General features: G+C 31.0%; 2 protein-coding genes across 2 annotated transcripts; both read right to left on the bottom strand.

Annotated features, from left to right (window-relative positions):
• Positions 1-2,840: 2,840 nt before the first annotated feature.
• Positions 2,841-6,649, bottom strand: LOC115699475 (protein ULTRAPETALA 1). Its single transcript, XM_030626906.2, has 3 exons — positions 5,963-6,649; positions 4,366-4,690; positions 2,841-3,272 (listed from the first exon to the last, which is right to left on the bottom strand). Exons 1-3 carry the CDS (start codon positions 6,210-6,212, stop codon positions 3,095-3,097), a joined length of 753 nt encoding a protein of 250 aa, XP_030482766.2. The 5' UTR covers positions 6,213-6,649; the 3' UTR covers positions 2,841-3,094.
• A 9,804-nt stretch (positions 6,650-16,453) lies between these two features.
• On the bottom strand, positions 16,454-18,840 carry LOC115698496 (uncharacterized). The gene is made up of 2 exons (XM_030625571.2): positions 18,228-18,840; positions 16,454-17,173 (listed from the first exon to the last, which is right to left on the bottom strand). The coding sequence occupies exons 1-2, from the start codon at positions 18,691-18,693 to the stop codon at positions 16,614-16,616; spliced, it is 1,026 nt and encodes a 341-aa protein (XP_030481431.2). The 5' UTR covers positions 18,694-18,840; the 3' UTR covers positions 16,454-16,613.
• Positions 18,841-22,727: the final 3,887 nt, after the last annotated feature.

Here is a 22,727-nt window from a genome sequence, read left to right as displayed (position 1 = left end):
AAATAGTTTTTTGGTAATTTCAAATTAATTGGTTTGTAATAAATTTCGCCAATTATTAAAACAATCTCATATCTAACTCTAAACAATAAAGTGTACAGTTGTTTTCAACTTTTCCATCTTCCTACTATTTTAGTTCACACATTGAATGTCATTGATGATGCATTTAATAAAAAGAAGCCAAAGTATAGAAGCAAAGAACAAGAAAGACTTTAGGTAAAGAGCATTACTATTAAGTACCATGCTCCCTAATATCTTTATCACATGTCGCGTTTTGATTAGCTAGCGATATTTTTTAAAAATTATTATATTAAATTATATAGAACAAACTGATAGCATTAATATTGACACTTAAAAAATGGTTAAATACCTGCCTTTTATTAAATATCTATGCTTGCCATATATTTGAGGGTAATATGTATGATCAATTCGAGCCGTCACACGCACATGGTCTATCATAAAAGTCGTAACTAATGAAGCTAGCACCAGTAGCCCTCCCAATTAATATGTTATTAATATTATTTATTTAATATTTGACATTTAGAAAAGTCAAAACAAAGAAGACTTGGCAGCTGTATATATACAATTGCTTGCCAGAGATGTAAAAAAGAAAAGGGTAAATGTAGGGTGAAATCAACACAAGGAGAAGAGTGTACTACTACTTTATTTACTACAATTCAGAATACTGTCCCTTTGAGAAAATACAGCTTTATTGATGATTGACTAGACAGGCAGTAAGATCACAGCTTTCAGCATTTATTATTAGATTGGTGGATGATAGATAGATGATGATGATGATGATGATCATGAGTACTTTCTTTCTTTTGATTTTATATTTTAATAATTGATTAGACCCTTTTAGACTAAGGTGGTTTTAATTTTATTGCACACTAATGGAATCTCGTTGTTTTATTTTCCTTTCAGTCCACCACTATGTTATGAACTCACAATTCTAAAATGTAAATAATAAATAAAAGGGAAAACCTTGAAACAGTAAGTATTATCAAGAAGAGTTTTCAACTCCCAATGGACCAAGGGGGGTTTGAAAGTACATATAATATTATTTGACTTTTTCTTCTAACATTAATTGCAATGACAAAATATTCTAAAATAAGAGTCCCATCTTTATCCTTTTGATCAAATGAAAAAAGGTAAAGAGAGGATTTGAGATATATAGAAATAAAATCCTAAATCCACAGTGATACATTACATATTTCAACTTTTGAGAGCGCTACATATACAACAAATAAACATACCAACCATGTTAATTAAGAATATATATTACCACATATATTCATATATTAGCATGTACATTCATATATAGATATATATATTAATATACATATTCACATTATTCTCGTCTTGCATGGATGTAAAATGTACCTACCAAGTTGTCAACCACTTTTTAAATATGACAACAAATAGTGGCATGTTGGTACAGTACAAGTACTAGAGATTCAAAATAAAAAGAAACCAATAAGGTATTTTATATTGTATTAGGTTAGTTGATTGGGAGTATTAAAGTGAGGACTTTGTAATATATGGTATTAATTAAGCTGCTATATTGTTTTGGCTATATATAACACTACAAATATTATGTTCACACGTGCCTTTTCTGTGATCCATTTTTTACTCTACAGTTTCTTGAACATGTATTAAGCTCGATTCCCGTTGGCCTCGCAGTGGTACTTTTTGATGAATCTGATAATAAAAATAATACTGCAGCCAGGAGTGAGTTTTATTTAATTATGAGCATGCAAAGACTTCACTTAGCTATATAGGACCATAATTGTGGTGAAGGCTAGGCTATTTGAAATTGAAAGAGATCTGCCATCCAAGCCATATATATATTAAGAAGAAAAAAAAAACCTATATATGATGTAGAATGAGTGACGAAAGCAGGTGTTGCAGCCAAGGAAGTATGATTTTTTTTTTTTCTAAAAAATAATAATAATGAAGAAAAATTTGTTGGAATAGGAAGTAGGAATTCTATCTTGGATAATTCGCGAGCTTCAGTCAGCCAAATTAATTTAAGTAATTAGTAATATTTTTTTAATTAATTTTTTATTTTTAAAATTAAAAAAGTAAAAATACTTTTAAAAAACATATTCAATAAGACTGTTTTTACTTTTTAATTTTTCAATTGAAAATTAAAAAAAAAACACTTTCAATTTTTTTAATCAATATTTTGGATTCCGACTACAGACCCGAATCTAAGTCTCCCACCACGGCCCTGGTAATGAACCCGGCCTCTAACCCAAACCTGAATCTGACTACGGATCTAGACCAAACTTAAATAAAATTAAAAAATAAAAATAAACTTTACATAACACACTTTTATTGTTCAAAAGTTAATTATTTAAACAAAATTTTTAAAAGTAAAATTTTTACTTAATGTCAATTGATGGGAGTGAAAGACAGTCGTTTTGCTGATAAACACACTGGAAAGAACAGTCACGTTGAGCCTTTTGCTCTGCTGCATGAGTGAGATCATTCGGCTAAGTGTTCGTATAATTCTTAAGTTTTATAATACTTCACTTAACTCCATTGCTCTACAGATCATGAATTATCCCATAATAAATATTAATATTATGATTCATGAATAAGCAGATTCAAGAATAATCTTAATTTCTGCATTGTTTCAATCATCAACGACCATAGGGATAAAGTAATGTGCTTTTGAAGATAATTGCATGTGATTATTTCTACGTGCTACCCTCCCCATCATCATCAATCACAAGACCACTGGCATTAAAATATTGACAACCGTAAACAATAAACAAAACATATATATAATATGATAAAAATATAGAATATATTGTTGAAAATAAGTACCAAAGATGTAGTGATGATGTAGAATAAATTACTTAATTTAGGTTGTTTAAACAGGAAAGTACTGAGAATAACATAATTAAACTGAAATACGGGACTGATGAAACCAGTCACTACTAGAACCTCCTTCCTTCCCAACAAATATCTCTCAATTCCCCATATCCCTCTCCCTCTCATCTGAAGAAAAAGAAATGGAGCTCCGGCAATAATGGGGGCATCAATAACCCTCAAATGAATGGGAAAACACCACCACCTTCACAAATGTTCACTCAACTTTCGCGTTTCTTGTGAAGTCAGTGCATGTCTGGCAGCTGCATTCAGAGAATCGGCAAATTTCACAGCCGAAGCACACACAGGAAGTGCAGCCCTTGCAGGTTGGAGAACGAGTGCAACCCCTATAAACTCTGCGGCTTGCTCTCTCTTCCTCATCATCACATGTTATTCTGAAATACAGCAAAAACAATTCAAGTTAGTTTTCATCTTAAAAGTAATGAACATTATCGCAAGCAAAATTTTTTGAACAATACATCCTACGAGATTTTGGATGTATGTACTGCCTCAGACATACATGAATCTTTCTTTAGTACCCAGTGGTTTCATTTTTAATTTCATTTTCTGGGCCGTGTTTCTTGAAGGCTCATTTCAATTCAGCTGATCACTTAACAGTAGTATCCATCGTATGTATAAACTGAATTCACTCCTCAAAATCAGCAGTAAAATATTGTCTTATTACATGTCCAAATCTAACTAAAAGGGGCCACCCTCAGTTCCACTTCCTAGAGTTTTACAATTACTGATTATAGCTTTAACTTGAGGACATTTATCAATCCCGGATTGAAATTGACATACTAAGGAACATTTGCCTCATAAACTGCAGGCCTATCTTGCTCCCTCACCTATTTGTTTACATTACATAGAGTGACATTTTATGTCAAATGTATCCTACGTTTTTGTTGTTCCTCTGTTTAAGACAGTTGAGCAAAACCCAACATTTAGTATTTGAGTACACATGGTTCCAAAACAAAAGGCAGCATTTTCAAGAGCTTATCTTCAATCATTCGAATGCTGACACATATCTTCAAGATGCTTGGTCGACCACTATGAATATTATTTAAAGCTGGAATGGAACAACCAATAGACGTGATGGACTGGATACAACATCATTCAATAACTAAATGCCTCATGCTTATAGGAAATGTGGATATTACACTTAAATTGATAATACTTTCATAAAAACAGTTGTTGGCAGATACAGAAGAATGTTCCGTGATACCAAAACGAATCAATATGTCACAATGCAACACATTCATAGATTATGTCATATAGTAATTTCAAAGCCCACATGACTGAATATTAGCAAGAATTACAACGAAAGACAAGTTAGGATCTTAAGCTTATTCATATATGAAAAAACTATGATGAGAAATTTGAAACAATGATAGGTTCCTTGAATGTAATGGGACTACTATATAAAGGAACAATCACCATAATAATATTAGTGTATTAAAAGTATAATAATTTAAGAAGATAACATACTTGTCATATGGAAGATCAGCACATTTCCAATTCACATCTGCAAAAGCATCATGGTGCATCCTGCATTCCTCTTTGGTTCGCAGGCGAAATCGGCGTTCCTTGTTGCACCTAGTACAACGAATAAACTCGTCACGATGACAGGCTCGTCCATTGTGGGACCTATGAGATCCATTGGCTGTTTTTGATGACTGATTGTAGTATTTCAGCAGCACCGTCTTAAACAGTGGAACCTTTTCCCCGTTAACTATAACCCAAATATTATTCTTCCATTTCCTAGCTGTCTCTCTGCCAGAATGCTTTTCAAATGCAGCTGGAGTTAACTTGTCTGATAGAAACACAATAATATCAGAAAAGTTTCTAATAAGAGCAAAACAATATGAACAAATTTCACGTTTATACTGATATCATGTAGTGGCTCCATGATTGTATTAGCAATCAGAATGACACAACAGTGAAAAAGAATATTTGCCAAATGGAAAATATTTCGTAAGTCCATGATTTATTTCACTATTCACGAGTATTTCACAAACAATAAATCTCAACTTTCAAGGGAAAACGTAATACAAATGGTTTAACCATCTGTCATACTCTGAGACAACTCTTACACTATGTACATGCCATGAAATCCTTTCAGAGAGTGATGAGCAGGCAAAAATAACTGGATGATGCTACCTTACTTTACTCTTCAAGATTTTCTTGAAGAAACAGTTTGTGGATGCTAATGAAGCAAGTCATATATATTAATATTACGTCTGCACCACCACACTTATAAATCATTACAAGTATATACGCCCGAAAAATTTCACGCGTCACACTTGATGATGCTTCATCATGATAGCATTACAGAAGCAAACAAACGCATGTACAATACAAAACAGAAGAATAACACAAATGAGTTGTGCTTTTTCCCTCGTCAATATTCAAGTCCATAATTCGATCACCTCAAAAAAGGAAGGCAAAACACTTACCGTAGATGAGTCTAGCATGAAAAGCAAATCACCAACGATCATTCAAGATACATATATAATGAGAGAAGCCAAAAGGAATAAGACAAAAACCCTACTCTAGAAAAATCATGCCAACACCTTACTCTGTAAAACAGAAAGAGCAGAACTTGGAGTGAAAATGAAGTCATAAGGACCCTTAGGATCACAACAAGGAAAAGGCTGTATACATAGTTGATGTTAATCCATATATGCCCACTATAGATAAATATATATGATATTTAGCCTACAAACGACGCAATATTTAGACCAAACTCGATCATAGAAAAGCAAAACGGATAACAATATATACAACTGCATTATCATGTTCCATACTGTAAAACATAACGCATTCACTTGGACAAAGAAGCATACACCTGAACTGTATGACAAAAGAAAACAACGAACAACTTGCAATGAAAGAACTCTTTACATGATTACGAACTCTTTGTCCCAAGGTATTATTACAAGATGACAGAAAATGACGGCCATCAACGTCAAAAGCAGTTGACGATGAACTCAAAACACAATAATACACACATTTTTCATGCATAAAAATCAAAAAACCCATTTCCCAAAAAGCGAAACGAAGGCAGGAGGAGAGAGAGAAAGACCTTCCTGACAACCAGGGGTGCATTCACAGGTGATTTCGAGGTCACCATTGATGAAAACCCTAAGCCTGCCCACAGCATCACCATATCTATGGCTTGTACAGCCACACGTAACCTCTATGTGGTCTCCGGTTTTCTTAACCCCACTCATCTCGCTCAGCTCCTCATCGCTAAACAACACCACTAACCCACTTTCCCTCTCGACCCCATTCGCCATTTTCGCTCTCTCTCCACCCAAAACCCCACAAACCATTCAACGATAGAATCGAATCAAAAAATCAAAACCCGTAAACAAAGTCAAATCCCAAAAGAATCGAAGAGGTTCCTGAGATAGTTTGTGGGGTTATTTTATATATCTGGGATTGACGGAAAACCCCAGAAGAAAACCACCCGAAGTGAAAAAGGCTCACAAGGCACGCATCTCCAAAGGGTCACTCCGAGAGATCTGGTGGAGAAAACGTTGAAAGTTTTTAGAGAGAGAAGAAGAGGAGAGAGAGAGACAAAGAAAGAAAGAGAGGTTGGTGAATGGGTTGAATGAATGAGCTGGCTACGGATTACAAATGTCGCGGGGTGAAGGGGTTAAAAAGGCTTTAGGGTGCTACTTGCATGACATGACATGAGAGAGAGTGAAGAGAGAGAGAGAGAACGAAAAGAGTGATTTTTATTTTTCAAAACCAAGAGAGAGAGAGAGAGAGGGGTTTGTTTGGGTCAGGGCAATTTTGGTTAATGGGAAAAATATCTCTCATGGAACGAGACGAGGTTTTTAGGATTATGTACTATTCTCCTTATTAGTAGTCCTTTCTCTTTCTTCAATTTATAATATTCACATTATACACCGCACCACCACTTTTGTATTTTCAAGGGTTTTTAGATTTTACTCTTTTTTTTTTTTTTTTCTATTTTTAATTTACTACAGTTGGTATATATATTGAGCCAGAATAACCAATCTAAGCTTAAGGTGTTAAAGTGATCAAATAGTTTTTTTTTTTTCTTTAAAGTAGTATGTTTGTGCATCTTTTCAAAAGATTGACACTTGTTTTAGCAAGTTGGTAATGGTAACAGAGGATAGTGTATGATGACAATACATGTATATAAATATATATAGTGGTGCTTTTGCTTCACACTCTATATTAGTGATTGTGGTGTTGGAGATAATACCAATTAATAACCAATGTCTTGGTAAGGAACAAAATTTATGGACTGATAGGTCATGAGAATCATTGAATGAAAACTTGAAAAAGTTTGGACTTTTTTTTAGAAAAAAAACAAAATATACAAAAATAATTCTCAATTTAGTCAATACAGAAATCTTATCCTCATACTTACAAGCATCTGCCAAAAAACAATTTATTACCTTTTCTCTAAAAATTAAATAAAAAACTACATGGATATTCTCATTTATTATTAATTAAACTAACAATATTATTAGCACTCTTTCAATGGTATATTTGTACACATTTAATGCAAAACTAATAAAATATACATGGGGTATCTTAAATATTTCATGCTGGTTCATGACCGAGTGGTTGAGCTATAAAACTATATAACATCAATTTTTATGAGGTTTTGGTTGTTTTTCTAGTTCACTGCAAAACATATTGTTTCTCAAGTTTAAACCTATTTTATTCCGAAAACAGAGTAAAATTTTCTTGATTCAAAGTTGTCAGCTCAAAGTGACTCAGTTAGATCATAAGAATGGAATCAAAGGGTAACCCTGCCCATTAGCACAGAAAGCTGGAATTTTTATTTTTTTATTTTTTTTTTTAAAAAAAAAGAGTTTTGTGTCGATTATATTTGATTATACTCTTTTGTTTTGTCAGACTGAACAGAAATGCTATTGCTATTAGTATATAAATATAGATATATATAGCCTGGCCTACTTCAGATAAAGTAACACATTTTTCTAACATTGTTTTTCCAAGTTTTCAATATATAATATCCATGTGCTAAAGGGCATATGCAAATACTCATAAACATTATATTTTATCATAGTTGAATACTAATCATTAAAGCTTTAAGCTATGAGATCTACTCATCAAAGTTAGATTTTCTTTTCTTTCTTTTGTATACCAGAGAGTGGTTGTTTTTTAAGGTGAACACACATATTTCAACGAAAATAACTATTTGATTATTTACTTTTAAACTAATAAGAAAAGAAAAATGTTTACAAATCACAATATTGGGCACCCAAATGTATTATATCACAATATAGGGTATCAAAAATAAATTAAATAATAATAAAAGTTAGCCTAGCCTATTTTATATGGTAGCTAAGCAAGCTGAAACTAGCCAGCTTTTTGGGGGCATAACCTTGCAACCTTTGCTCTTTTTCACAGGTTCAAAGTATTATTCTTTTACTTATCAAAAAAAAAAAAGTATTATTCTTTTATATATATTTTATTTTTATTATGGTAAATGTAATAGAATATAATTATTAAAGAAAAAAACTACACATACATGTTGTACTAGTGGTTAAGCCCAACCCAAGCCATCTTTTTATGTCTTGGTAGGAGTGGCATTTGTACTTTCAGGCTTAGCTTCTGTACCAGCGTGGAGCAGTAAATCTTATTTTTAAAAGCTACCAAGACGTAGCAACTAGCAAACATTGGTTTTTTTATATATATAATATATATATAAGATTCATGTCCCTAAGTCCCTTTACTTTGAGCTTCATAAATTCCTCTTGAGAACATTTCCCTTTTGTTGATGTGGACAGTAGTATATATATAGAGAGAGAGAGAGTGAGTGAGAGACATATAATGATTGTACATAGTAACTCAAACTCAGAGGCTGAGTTTGAGGTTGTGTGTCAAAACTCATCACCACAACACAACAAGGCCCTCCATTTTACCCTTTTGCTTTAATGGATCAAGAAACTACCATCATTGCCTGCAGGGTCGGGCGTGATGAGCAAAATCTCTACTATAACTTCACTCTCCAAAGACATGTTTACATATTGGCTCGTCAAACATGCACATATATTATAAACAGCATGTTTGGTAATATTGTTGGGAGGGACAAGTTAGGAGACAAGATGGGATATGAGCAATATATTGGTTTTGCTCTTAATTATGATATCATATATATATATATATAGGCCATACAGCATAGCACATAAAGTCGTTTGAGGAATCGAAAATTAAGTTATGATTAGAGATCCGGCTGTCCAACCTTTTTAGGGGTTAAAATAAATCAAAAATTGTGACCGAATTTCTCCTATCTTTTTAGCCTGTCATTTGATATTCGGTGGATATATATATATATATAAATCATGCATGTATATAACGAAATGATCTATGATTGGAATCGTTACGTTAGATATAACAGTCATATAATTACTATTAAATAATCACACAATAAAATTTTAATATGGAGAAAACTTGGACTTATTATTACCAAACTAGCAAGATTATTATTAATACTGTGGCTATACAATGATAACCTACTTTTTTTAAAACCAAATTTCAAGAAATGGGGTACGACGGCTGTAAGTTTCTGCACACAAAAATGACTTTTAGTGCGTGATATAGGCACCATTTGCGGTCATGATTTTGACAACCAAATTAAGCTCCTAAATGGTAAATATATTACCCATGACTCATGACTTTGCATTGGATTCTTGGTCAAGAACCACTCAACTTAGAGACGACTCCTTCCTTTCGATCCTCTCATTTGATTCACAAATTGTATCTATTAATAATAATAATAATAATAATAATCAACAACGAGAAAAAGATATATTTATTCTTATATGCCAAGCTATATATAACTAGCTCATCTCTTTAATTGGTTTGGTTTGGTCTGGTCTGGTCACCCACTTTCATTAGTAGTGGTTACTTTTCCAAAGTCTTTTTTTTATTTGTCCTGAAGTGAAACTTTTCATCACCTATTGATTTATACATGTATATTAATTTTCTCTAAGACAAAGTTTCCAACTTTAGACGCAAGACTGTTTTGATCTTTACCTCAACAAGAAGATGTTGTAATAACTAATAAGATTCAACTAATATTATGTAACAATCCTCAAACAGCATCATTTACCGCTAAAATCTTTGCTCATATTCCGGCATGAGTCGGTGCCTGCCTAATACCCCACCCAATATACCTTCAAAAGTACTAAAAATAAAATTAATAATTTTTTTTAGCTTTACTTCATTCATGACTCTAGCGACTATTAATTAATCCCTGTGTGTTGACTTGTTGTGAACAAGTGTCAGAATGTGATTGGTTGGTAGGATAATAATATATAAGCCTGGCATTAATAAATTGAGTAAGGGGAATCCTGGCTGGTTGGTGATTTTGTCAGCAAGATTGTGTTCAGGGTAGATATACATAATAGAAGGAAAGAAAGATTAGATTAGATGTAGTGCAATGCAATGCAATGCAAAGCAAAATGAGGCTTCACAAGGCCCAATGTCTTCAAGACAATACATATATGCTACTGCTGCTGCTACTGGCTACTGCAGCAACTGCTGGTACAGGTGTGTAATTATAAATAAATGGACCATAGAGATAGAAATTAATAGATAGAGAGTATGTCATCCATGTATATGTATAAACATTAATATATACGGTACTATTACTATACTCTGCAATTCTAAGTAATTCGTACTATATCACCTTTGTTTTTTTGGCCGAACTTTCACGGAGCTGCCAAGTGGCTCCGGATTGTTCTCCTTAGTTGTTTTTTGTTTTTTTATTACTAAATGGATTTTTATTTCAATTTCTCTCTTTATTATTCTATTATTTTATTAAATTATCTCAACTATAACATGTATATAAATATAAAAATTTCATCATGAACATATTATTATTTTAATGTTAAAAAAAAATTAAAATTGGTGTAACGTCCCACTAAAATAGTGTGATACTATAGACACCGACATATATAGGATACTAGTGTTCTATTGGAGCAATTTTGTATCCAAACTCCACTTTTAAGATTTTAGTATTCTGTGTGTATGGGTTGGGTTAGCCGCAGAGTCATCTCAAACAGTTTGAGGTTCTTGCTGAAAAATTAAAATTGGATCTTTTATTAAAAAAATTATAATCAATACTTCATGAATTCATTTTTTTTTAAAAGAAAATACTTCATAAATTTTAAAATATGCAAGAATTTCAAAATCGTATGTATTGAAATTACAAAATTTTATATTTTTTTTATAAGTGCTAAGTATATATTTACTTTTATGAATATTTATTATGTATACTATACATTATCAAAAAATATTTATTTTATATATAGGGATGATAAAAACAAGAGCCTTTTAATATATGGATCTTATGTAATGATCCAAGCTACCATATGCTTGGATCGGCTCTAATTAGCCGGGTTGAGACTATTTTAGTGGGTCAACCCAATAAAATCGACTTATTAAATTTTAACCCATTTATTTTAAGTTTTTTGTATAACCCAACCCAAATTATCATGGATTGAGTTACAACCCTTACTTTTTAAAGTTACAAAAATTACAAAATTTAAATATAAATATGATAAAAAATTTATACCTAAATTAAAGAAAATAAAAAGTTCACAAATAAAGAAAAATCATTCAAAGTTTATTACAGTTATCCAAAATTTGTCTTAAAACTATAAAAATTGTCCTTAATAAATTGCCTTTTAAAGCAACTAGACATAGTGACTACAAACTTAAATAAAATAACATTTAATATTTCTAATGTCATCAATTAAGAATATCAAGTCTTCTCCTTTAGGTAATGTGTTATCCTCAAGTTCATTGTCTACAATACAAAACATTAAATTATTCAAATTTATGGGCATCTATATAAAACTATTATATATCTTCTATAACTACTAAAAGGAAAATAACAACAACAACAAAATTTGAACATAGATGAATGAGATACCAAAAAATTGAACAAACAAAGTTAGAAATTAGAACAAATAATATGTTAATAAAATCAAAAAGCTGACAAAATATGTTTCTTCTTGTTATCCATGTTTCTTAGTATGTGACATGTAGCATATACAAGAAAAGCTTAATCTCATAATCTCACTAATGAAAGTCCTCTATTACGATCCTATCACGGAGAAGCCTCACGGAGCTGGGAACAAGTCAAGACTACTGGGTAAGCAAAAGTCCACCCTACCTTATTCTAGTTTCCCGGACGTGAAAGACCCTATTATCTCTCCTAGACCAGGAGTGGTCCAATTATGGAAGCCTACCCAGCTAATACTCGAATGGGTACTCGAAGGGCCTATTGCGGATATTGATCGTCCAAGTGTCACGAATGTCTACCCTTGGCGCAATTCAAATTGTCCAGTGATGGTTATACTTTTTTAGACACAGGATCAGATCTTATTCCCTGTGTCCAGGCATGGTAGTGCACGAACCTCGTCCACCTTATTGCCAGATGAATTAACCTCTATTTTTAAAGGTGAAATCTTTGGTGACAAGTGCCCTCTACTTTTAAAGGTTGAACATTTGAGCGACATGCGTCCACTGAGTACAAATGTCCCCAATTGTCCACCTACAGCACGCACAGGCACAATTGTTTCCATGGGACCAATATGTTGGAATATATTTTACCAGGACCTAGATTTGCTAATAAGTATGTTTTTAACATCCTAAATATGAACTTCTAAAACGATATAAATAAACACATAAAAGGTATGAGAAACCTTACATTGGTTGCAGCGGAATTAAATGACTCCTTACACTCAGATCTCTAACCATTGTATCCTTTCTGTAGCAGAGTATAATCAATATCTGAGCCCAATACTCCTTCAGTTGTTTAGATTCTTCACAGTCTTACACACTATGATTGATGACTAACTTGCTATGGGTGGGCATGCACTCAATCACTAAGACTCAAATTTCGATGGTGAAGAAGACAAAGAATTTCAAAATTAGTAGAGAGAAAAGAAGAAGAAGTCTCAAAATACTAGTTGTCTGACAAAATGAAAACTAGGTTTAAAGCTATAGAAGCATTAGTTGGATTGTGAGACCTTACTCTTCTTTTTATACTAATTCTATTATGGTTAGGATTGAATTATTTGGAATAAAGAATGATAAAAATAGAGCAAAAATAGGGTTAAGTGGTTGGCCCCTTACGTGGGTCCATCACTATTTAGATTTTTGCCATTTTTTCTCAATCATTTGTCTATTTTTCACAAATACCACTTTTGCACTTTCAATCCTATAAGTGCCAAAACTATTTATTTAATAATTAAAATTAATTATCAAATAAAATAATCAATTATATTATGTATTAATTAGACTCCATAGAGTCTCTTAATTAACAAATAAACCCTAAAAGTCTATTTTTTTCACAATCAAGCCAAATCTTAGTGAAAATTCATAAACTAGACATAGTCTAACTTTAGAATTATATTTGATTAATTAAAATCAATTAACTGAGTCTTCCAAGCAGTTTGTCTCAACTAGTATGGGGACCATGGGCCTATATAACCGAGCTTCCAATAAGTAGGTCTAGAATTTACCAAGTAAGTTCTTTAACTTATTAATTCTTCCTTGCACCACTATAGATTTGGAATTGCACTCTCAATTATATAGAACGCTCTATATGTTCCACGATATAGATACGCTATGAGATTATCTATTTGTTATTATCCCAATAATCAATGATCCTCTATAGATATTACATTGAGTATGGATTAATTTACCTTAACACCCTTCAATGTATTTTATCCTTAAAACACTTAGCTACCTATAAATGATATTCCAGTGAAATAATATAATCACTAAAATGAGTACTCAACCATTTATCTCTGTTAAGCCAAGCTCAAAGAAAATCATCGTTTGACTTCTATATCCAAATAGAAGCAATAGATTCTGTATCTATGATTAGAGCTCCCACTCAATTGAACTACCATGTCCTTAACCTATATGTCACGAGAAGAACCATTTGGTCGAATTTAACGAACAGATTTAAGAACACAAATAATGCAACTGAACTAGAACCTAACCATCTCAGGATTGAGATCATTTGATCTAGGATCAACTAGGTTGGATTGAATAGATATTACAGTAAGTTTATCATATCTAGTCTAAGTTCAATATCGGTCCCTTCCAATGCATACTCCATGCATCCAACCTAAGCTTACTTTAACCAATGCACTAGAAAGGACATAACACTTATCCAATGTGCAAGTAAACTACATTGTAGATTATCCTATGAGTTAAATCTTATGTACTGATAAATCATAAGAACACATTTAATCACATAAATTTTTATTACTTTCCACTGTGCTGACAACACAATAAACAAGAATATCAATGTGATAAGGAATTGGATGAATTTATAAATCAAATCAAATCAAATAAATAAATGATCACATGAACCAAATAACACTTTAAACAAGTTATGAAAATAACTCTGTTTCTTTATTGATAACTGAATAGAAAAGATTACATTGAAATAGAGTTTTATTTAGGGCACAAAGCCCAACACAATAGTTAGCTCTCATTTGCATGTAATTTACCCCATTAGTGGGCTTTTAGTACCTTAGGCAGGTCATGGACATGTCCATACCTGCCACTTAGCCTATATACACCCTTCTATTTTCATACGAAGGTGGGCTCAAAACCTTACATAGCTAAAACTCTGTAAATATTACTCTTCATCTTCTTCTTCAAGACAAACAAAGATATAGAGCTAAGGTTTCCTGCAAAAATATTATAAACACATCAAATACGTCCTAAGTTTTATTTAAAAGAAGCATATTTGAGGCTCAAGATCTAGTTAAAGAAGGTGTATCTCTATGGATTGGAAGGGGAAACTCTATGAGTGTGCTTTAAGACCCCTGGATGCATAATATTGAAGACCCTTTCGTCCATACAATTAGTGACTCTTTGATTGGGACAATGGTTTCAAATTTAATGATTTTAGGGCATTCTTAGTGGGATATCAAGTTCATCGATGACACTTTTATTGAACGAGATGCGAACCTAATCATAAGTATTCCTCTTATGGAAGGTGCGAATGATTCTTGGTATTGCAAACAAGATATAATGGGCCAATATTCTGTGAAAAATGCGTATTGTGTATTGCAAGATGGCAAAGAGGTTAGGCATACTAGTGACAATTCAGGTTTGTAGAGGAAACTTTGGAATCTGAAAGTTACTCCCAAGGTTAAGAACTTTTTGTGGCGAGCTTCCACAGGTTGTCTACCTACTAAATCTCAACTAAGAACCAAGCATGTCGATGTGAATTCTCTCTCCCCTTTGTGTAATCTTGAAAGAGAATCAACTTCTCATGTGTTGGTCTTGCTCTTACTCTTTTAGCATGTTGGGTCGGAGTGAGATTTCCTATCATAACAGATGTTGTAAGGACATTTTTCAATGGATTGCTTTCTATTTTTGATCGTTGCAATGGAAAGGAAAGAAAAATGGTTGCAATAGTTAGTTGGGCATTATGGATGTGCAAAAATGATATAGTATGGAATCACAAAAAAATATAGATGTTATTAAGGTATTGGTGCTAGTAAGGATTGTCTTTATTTGGCAATGTGCTTAAGAAAAATTATAAGATACATCCTTAGGTTTGATGAATCTAGAGGATGGTACTAAGCATTGGAAAACTCCAAATGAAAATATAATTAAGGTAAATACTGACATTGATCTCTTTGTACTTGCAAACTGTTTCAGCTACTCTCTTGTTGCCCAAAACCATGTTGGTGATTTAGAGGAGGCTAGAGCAATCTGTAATAGAAGTAATGTTTAAATAGAAGTCGTCGAGGCCATTGGGATACGAGAAGCACTTAGCTAGATTGAGAACCAGCAATGGAGCAAAGTTGAAGTTGAAACAAATTGTCTTGTAGTTGTTCAAGCTATGAGAAGTTCCATTGCCATGTTATCCTATTTTAGGAGAATTGTTGATGACTGCAAGAGACGTTTGACTGAATTAAAAGGTACAAATTTCTTTAAAATTTATTAAACAATCTGCTAACAATGTAATTCACTTCCTAGCGAGATCTACTTGTTTTATTTCTGATCATGTTATACGAGTGAGTGATGCTCTCTCAAAGTTCATTTCTGTATGGATGAGTAATTTGATTAATTAATGGAATTTTATCTTCTTCTATAAATAAATAAATAAATAAATAATAAAAAAAATATATATGCTTTAAATATGTTCTATATTCAAATACACCTTTTAAATTCTCTTATATTTTTTACCTTATAAAAAAACTTACACATCTAGTAAAAATCTAAACACAGGATCCCTCTGGGATCGACTGCTATATCTACGTTACCAAAGCTACTTTTCGTGTAAACATTCTCTTATATTTTTTTTACCTTACAAAATAACTTACACATTTATGGAGTAAAAAATTTCCACTAACTATACGGTAAGTCTCATTTGTGAGTGATTTGTTATGTGTAATTTATATATTCACATATCATACTCAAGAAAAAATATCACTATTCACCGGAAAATCTCAAACAAAGTATAAGCTACCTTGATTTCTGAATAATTAAAAAAAAAATAAAGAATTAACATATGATATGATTTTGATAAACAAACTGTAGATTTCTTAAATACCTCTAATTATCCCTCAATGTACGATTTTGATCCCAAAGTTATTAAACAACAATGAAGACATAATCCATAATCCAGCTTCACTTTTCTTTATTGAATAAAAAACATTGAAGCTGATAAAGAGGTCCTATAATCTGGACCTTTGTTTTACAACACGGTTATGTTGTGTCGAATCTTTTTTGGTCGAGATTATATTGATATACTTTTTAACAATCTCTTCAGCTGAAAAATCAGTGTAGTATCCCTTCTTCACTTGCAATCCTTCTTGGGCCCCCAATATTTCTACTCGGTTTTGGACCTGATCTGCTCCAATCCTATTGGGCTCTAAGAGCATACAAGCTATTTCAGCGTAATCTTCACCATGAATTAGGCCCAGAGTTTGTACAGTGGGAAGCCCACCTCCTTTCTCACTCACCATTTTTGCTATCTTTTGAGCCACAGAGATATCTGTGGTCATAATGGGTATATTGTACAACCCAATCCATGGCCGTGCCCCAATCATTGAGATCCCTCTTTCTTTGGATATGGACATTGGGCCTTCATTGGGCTTGAGCGGTAGAACTTCGGGTATAGTCCACCCAGCCCATTGGTTGCCCGGGGAGTTGGGCGTGTAGTAACCCAACTCTCGTCTGATGATGTCAATGGCCTTCCCCGTTGGGTGTGCTGCACCGTATAAATATATTGGCACTACAATTTACCCAACACACACAGTCACAGACCAGTGTTGAAACTTTTGAAATTTATATATATTAAACAAAATAAAAAAAAAAAATTAAATTAAAACTATTTATGTGTCGGAAACAGAAAGAGGGTTCCAACTTCCAATGCAATTTTAAATTTTTAGTAGTGTAACTTTGACATACTTTATATTTTAAAATATGTGCTAGTAATTTTCATGAAAAATTTATATATATTAAACTTAAAAAAAAATTATATTAATAATTTCATAAATATTCAATACTTAATCAAAATTATCTTCTACTTTGCCACTATTATAATTGAATATTATAAATACATATTAAAGAGCAATAATTGAAACACCAATAATTCAGCTAATTATTGAAAAGGGCAAGATCCGTATACTTCCAATTTGCATACTTTACTAATAAGTATTGCTATAAGGTTCATTATTACGCGTTTTATAAATAGTTAGTAGTTTTTTATAAAGCTCAATACTAAATTACATCAATAAAAATATTGAACATTAGTACCTTTAATAGCATTTCTCTTTTCTAATAACTGATCTCAACAATACAAATTATATAATTGAAAACTTTATTCACATTTCAAAATGTACCATATTTTAATAATTTTTATTTTACATAAAATATATATTTAATTATATTAATTTTCTTTATTTATATTCTTCAAAATAAATATACTTACAAAATAAAAATAAACTAAAATAAAAAATTATATGAAATTTTATTAAAAAAAAAATACATAATTTTAAAAAAAAATTATGAAAATAAATATTAAAATTAATTCTTAAAAAATTCTTAAAAGTGAATTTGTAAAATTATTTTTAACTTAATTTTTTTTTAATATTAGGTGATTTTGTGAGAATGCAAATAGAATTTGCCTCTAAAATTAACTTATACACTCTTTATTTTGTAAAAAGTATAAAATTAAGCCTATAAAAAATTTAGAATTTAAGTAGAGACGAAATATTTTGAAATATTACTGGATCTGGATGGATCTATGATGATGATGATGATGATGATGATGGACTACAAATCACCTTGAAGTTTAGTGGCGACGTCGAGAGCCACAGCCTTGGCAAGCATAGCAGCGTGATGAAGTTGGGCGTTGGGCAAAGGATGGAAAAGAATTTCATCGACGACGCCCAAACGAGGGTAAGCTCCCAAATGAGTCTCCAAGTTTATGGCCTCGAAAGCAGCCTCCACCATGGCCATCACTGTCTGCCGAAGCGGACTACAAACGCGACCCTTAACGACGTCGTAATAACAATACGAAACGATTGTGTATCTTACACGATTGTAAGCTTCGTCCTCTAACTTGTTCACAATTACAGCTTCTTCTTCTTCGTCTCTACTGTTGCTCTTGCTCAGCAGGCCACCACCAGCTCTCTCAATAGCCTCAAGAACCTTACGGTTGCGTGATTCTGAGATGAACAGCCTGCAGCATATCAACTTATTCTTCTTCCATTTCTCCTCATCCTCCATTATTTTCTTCATCACACCCATTTTTGTATTTTATTTTATCTGTATATGAAAACATCTATAATTGTTGTTGTTGTTATTATTATTATTATTATAAAGTGGCCTGCACTGATAGTCATACACGTCAGGAAAAGGAAAAAGAAAGTTTGGGTTTGGGGTTCACGTGTATCATAAATGAATGAAATGACTTGTATTTTGTATTTTTTTTTAATGAAAAATTTATTAATTTATATGACATTTTTTTTTTTAAAAAAAAAAACGTTCATTAATGATAGTAAATTAAACTACTTTTATATCACATAATAAATACTGCCAAAAAAAAAAACATATATATATATAAGAATATAAAATAATCGAAAATTAAAATATAAAAAAATAAATAAAATTAATAAAATTTTTAATAACAAATATTATTAGAAGTCATCAAACAAGATTCTGGCATCAAAAAAGTCTTTAAAAAAATTATAAAAAAGACAATAGAGTTATAAAAGTCATCGTAATTGAATGTCTCATATATATAAATTAAAATAGAACATGTTCTATAATATAATAAATAAAAATAAATAATACGTAATAATTCAAATTGATTATAATTAAAATAAAATAAATTATATAACATAATAAATAAAAACAAATAATACAAAATAACTGATAGTACTGACTATAATTAAAATAGAACTGGTTCTTATAACATAATGAATACAAATAATAACACGATTAACTTAAACCGGTTATAATTAAAAAATAAAGAGAAAATTAATTCTTAAAACACTGAAATATAATTAAAAACAAAACCTTGAGTAAAAATGAATAACACATAATACATCATAAACCAGTTATAATTAAACAAAAAAAAAAGTAGGAACCAATTCTAAAAATAATAAGGCATAAATTTAAACTGAACTGGTTACATAACAAAATAAATAAAAATAAATAACACAAAATAACTTAAATATAAGATAAAGAAACCAGTTATATTATCAACTAGTTAAAAATCTGAGACAAAGAAACTACTTCCGTAAAGCAACCAAAATAAAAACTTACACACAAAAATCAGTTAAATAATGTAAATAAATAAAAAAATTAGTTCCTTGAATTAATTAAATCAAAACCAATTTTTGATACAAATAATTCAAGAGATGTTTTTTTGAAATAACTAAATAACAAATCAGATGAGACATAAATTAAAATAGAACCGGTTCCACAACAAAATGACTAAAAATAAATAACACACAATAGCTCAGAAAATAGTTATAATTTTAAAAAATAAGATGGAATCAGTTCCAAAAATACTGAGGTATAAATATAAATAGATTCGGTTCTATAACAAAATAAGTAAAAATAAATAACACACACTAACTCAAAATATAAGATAAAGAAACTGATTATATTTATCAACATGTTAAAAATCTAAGACAAAAAATCTAGTTCCGTAAAGTAGCCAAAATAAAACTTTACACACAAAAATCGTCTAAATAAAATAAATAAATAAATAACTGGTTCCTTGAATTAACGACAAAAGTCTCTTCACGAAATAACTAAATAATAACCTGCTTGCTTGAATAAATTACATTAAAATCTAATTTCTAAAATAAATATTTCAAGAACTATTTTCTAAAATGACTAAATAAAAAACTAAGTGAAACATAAATTAAATAGAACTAGTTCCACAACAATATGACTAAAAAATAAATAACACACAATAACTCATAAATCAGTTATAATTAAAAAAAATAAGAAGGAATCAATTCTGAAAATACTAATACATATATTAAAACAAAAATAGTTCCACAACATAATAAGTACAAATAAATAGAGAAATTTACATGGTATACTAACTTTTGCTATTTTTTTACAAAAATACTGCGAGCCGGTATTTTTTACTTTTTTACTGTGTTTTTTTATAAGTTTTATACTGCAGTATACTGTGTTAAGTTTTTACTGGTGTTCTACTGGTTTTTTTAGTTGTTCTACTGTTGTTTTGAGTTGTTCTGTTTTGTGTTGTACTGGTGTTTTATAAAAATACAGTATTTTTGAAAACTTTTCCGTGTGACAGTATTTTTATAAAAATTAATTCAAATTCCAACATTTTTGTGAGTTTCCTAATAAATAATACACAAAACTTAAAAATCAATTATAATTTTAAAAAATATATAATGTAAATCATACCACATCCAAAAATTAATGCGCTTCTTAAGAGATCCCTTTGAAACTAGCTGTGAAACAACATCAATGCAAAGCAATCTTTAACTAAATTGAAAACCAACTAAGAAAGAATACAAATAAAATGCCACACGATTTTCGCAATTTACTATCAAACACATGATTTGTGTCAATTTTCAAATATGTTAGCTAAAAAAATTAAGTATATGAATTTAGATTCATGATTATTTATTAACAAATAGGTAAGCAATAACGAATCATAAGAGGCTGTAACACCTTACTTGCTTAGGCACGCTACAGTAACTTTTTAATTGTTGTGTACACATTTACTAATCAAAGAGTTTCTTGAAAAATGTGACAAATTAAACTTTGAAATCAAACTTTAACTTTAACATATACATAAATTTATATAATTTCTAGGATCCCGTTAAAAGTTTATAACTGAATATAAAATATATTTTTCATAAAAGTGCAACCCAACGACTACAAAATAAAAGATCATATCGTCCTGAGACCGAACATTCTAAGTCTAACCATCCTGATATCTACAATCATCCTCGAACTCTAGACTCATTGATGCTCAGCTTTTGTCTTTCCTTTACCTACACATGCAATATATTTGTGAGTCGACAGACTTAGTAAGAAAAGCATAAAATATATAAACATATTACTGACTTGTATCTTGGCATCCATACCCCATTTAAAAGGCTTCAGATGAATCAAGAACAATTTTAACGGAAGTACGATCTCTATACCACATGCACTAAGTACTTGTCCCGTACTAGTATTGGTAGGGCTGAATCACACCTCGAGTAGAACTGAGTGTTGTACCACATGTACTCCGTACTCATCCCGTACTACTGTTGGTAACGCTGTGTCATACCCCTTAACAATATATATTGTTCCAATGCACTTCATACCTCAATTGTACTAGTGTTGGAAGCATATGTACAATCATCTCAAGCTCTGGACTCACCGATGCTCAACCTTCGCCTTTCTTTTACCTACACATGTAAAGATATTTACTAGTCGATACAGACTCAGTAAGAAAAATATAAAACATATAAATATATTACCGACTTGTATCTAGGCGTCCATACACGCATTTACAAGGCTTTAGATGAATCAAAAACGTTCTTAACAGAAGTACGACCTCTGTACCACATACACTAAGTACTCGTCCCGCACTAGTGTTGGTAGGGTTGAATTGCACCTCGACTATAACTGAGTGTTGTGAAAATCTTCTGGTATTTCAAAAATAGCTTATGAAAATCCTTTGTTAATTTCAAAAATTATGTTGTGAAAAGCTCTTCTGATTTATCAAATCAGGCTTTTATTTATAGTAGTTAAATATCTATTAATTAAATCATATTTAAATATTTAAATAAATATTTTTATCACCGAATTCAGTTACTGATATTTATGACGGAATCTCTCAACTACTTTGAAATATCTTTAACCACTTTTCAAATTCAAATATTTATCTAATTAAATTAATTAATTAAGACAAAACTAATAGGGACACCCTACTATAGGGTAGGCGCCTACCTTGTTTGATTTAGGACAAAGATGGTGTCTTTTGTCCTGACAACTTTTGTCTCAACAAATTTTATCTTAATAACTTTTGTCTTTCCCCTATTTAATTAATTTTAAAAAACTATTTATTTATTACAAAATAAACAATTACTATTTTTCCAATTCAAAATAGACTTTTCCAAACAACATTATACAACTCTTTATCCCTTCCATTGACATTGTTTCAATGTGGCAATTCAGGGACCATGGACCTATAATTTTAAACTCTAATAAACTAGATTATTTATTGAATCTCATCAACCAAATAATATTTGTTTATTAATTCCATGATTACTCTACTATAAATATGAAATTAAACT

Source organism: Cannabis sativa, chromosome 8, assembly GCF_029168945.1.
Source record: "Cannabis sativa cultivar Pink pepper isolate KNU-18-1 chromosome 8, ASM2916894v1, whole genome shotgun sequence".
Lineage (NCBI taxonomy): Eukaryota > Viridiplantae > Streptophyta > Magnoliopsida > Rosales > Cannabaceae > Cannabis > Cannabis sativa.
Note: the sequence above shows the minus strand (reverse complement) of the source record. Positions and strands in the feature narration are given on the sequence as shown.

Excerpts from the sequence above, each read along its gene's own strand:
- LOC115699475 (XM_030626906.2), bottom strand. The coding sequence starts at position 6,212 with ATGGTTTGTGGGGTTTTGGGTGGAGAGAGAGCGAAAATGGCGAATGGG. Across the intron at positions 4,691-5,962 it reads CACCCCTGGTTGTCAGGAAG|ACAAGTTAACTCCAGCTGCA; the intron begins GTCTTTCTCTCT and ends TGTTTCTATCAG. Across the intron at positions 3,273-4,365 it reads GCTGATCTTCCATATGACAA|AATAACATGTGATGATGAGG; the intron begins GTATGTTATCTT and ends GCTGTATTTCAG.
- LOC115698496 (XM_030625571.2), bottom strand. The coding sequence starts at position 18,693 with ATGGGTGTGATGAAGAAAATAATGGAGGATGAGGAGAAATGGAAGAAG. Across the intron at positions 17,174-18,227 it reads CGTCGCCACTAAACTTCAAG|TGCCAATATATTTATACGGT; the intron begins GTGATTTGTAGT and ends GGTAAATTGTAG.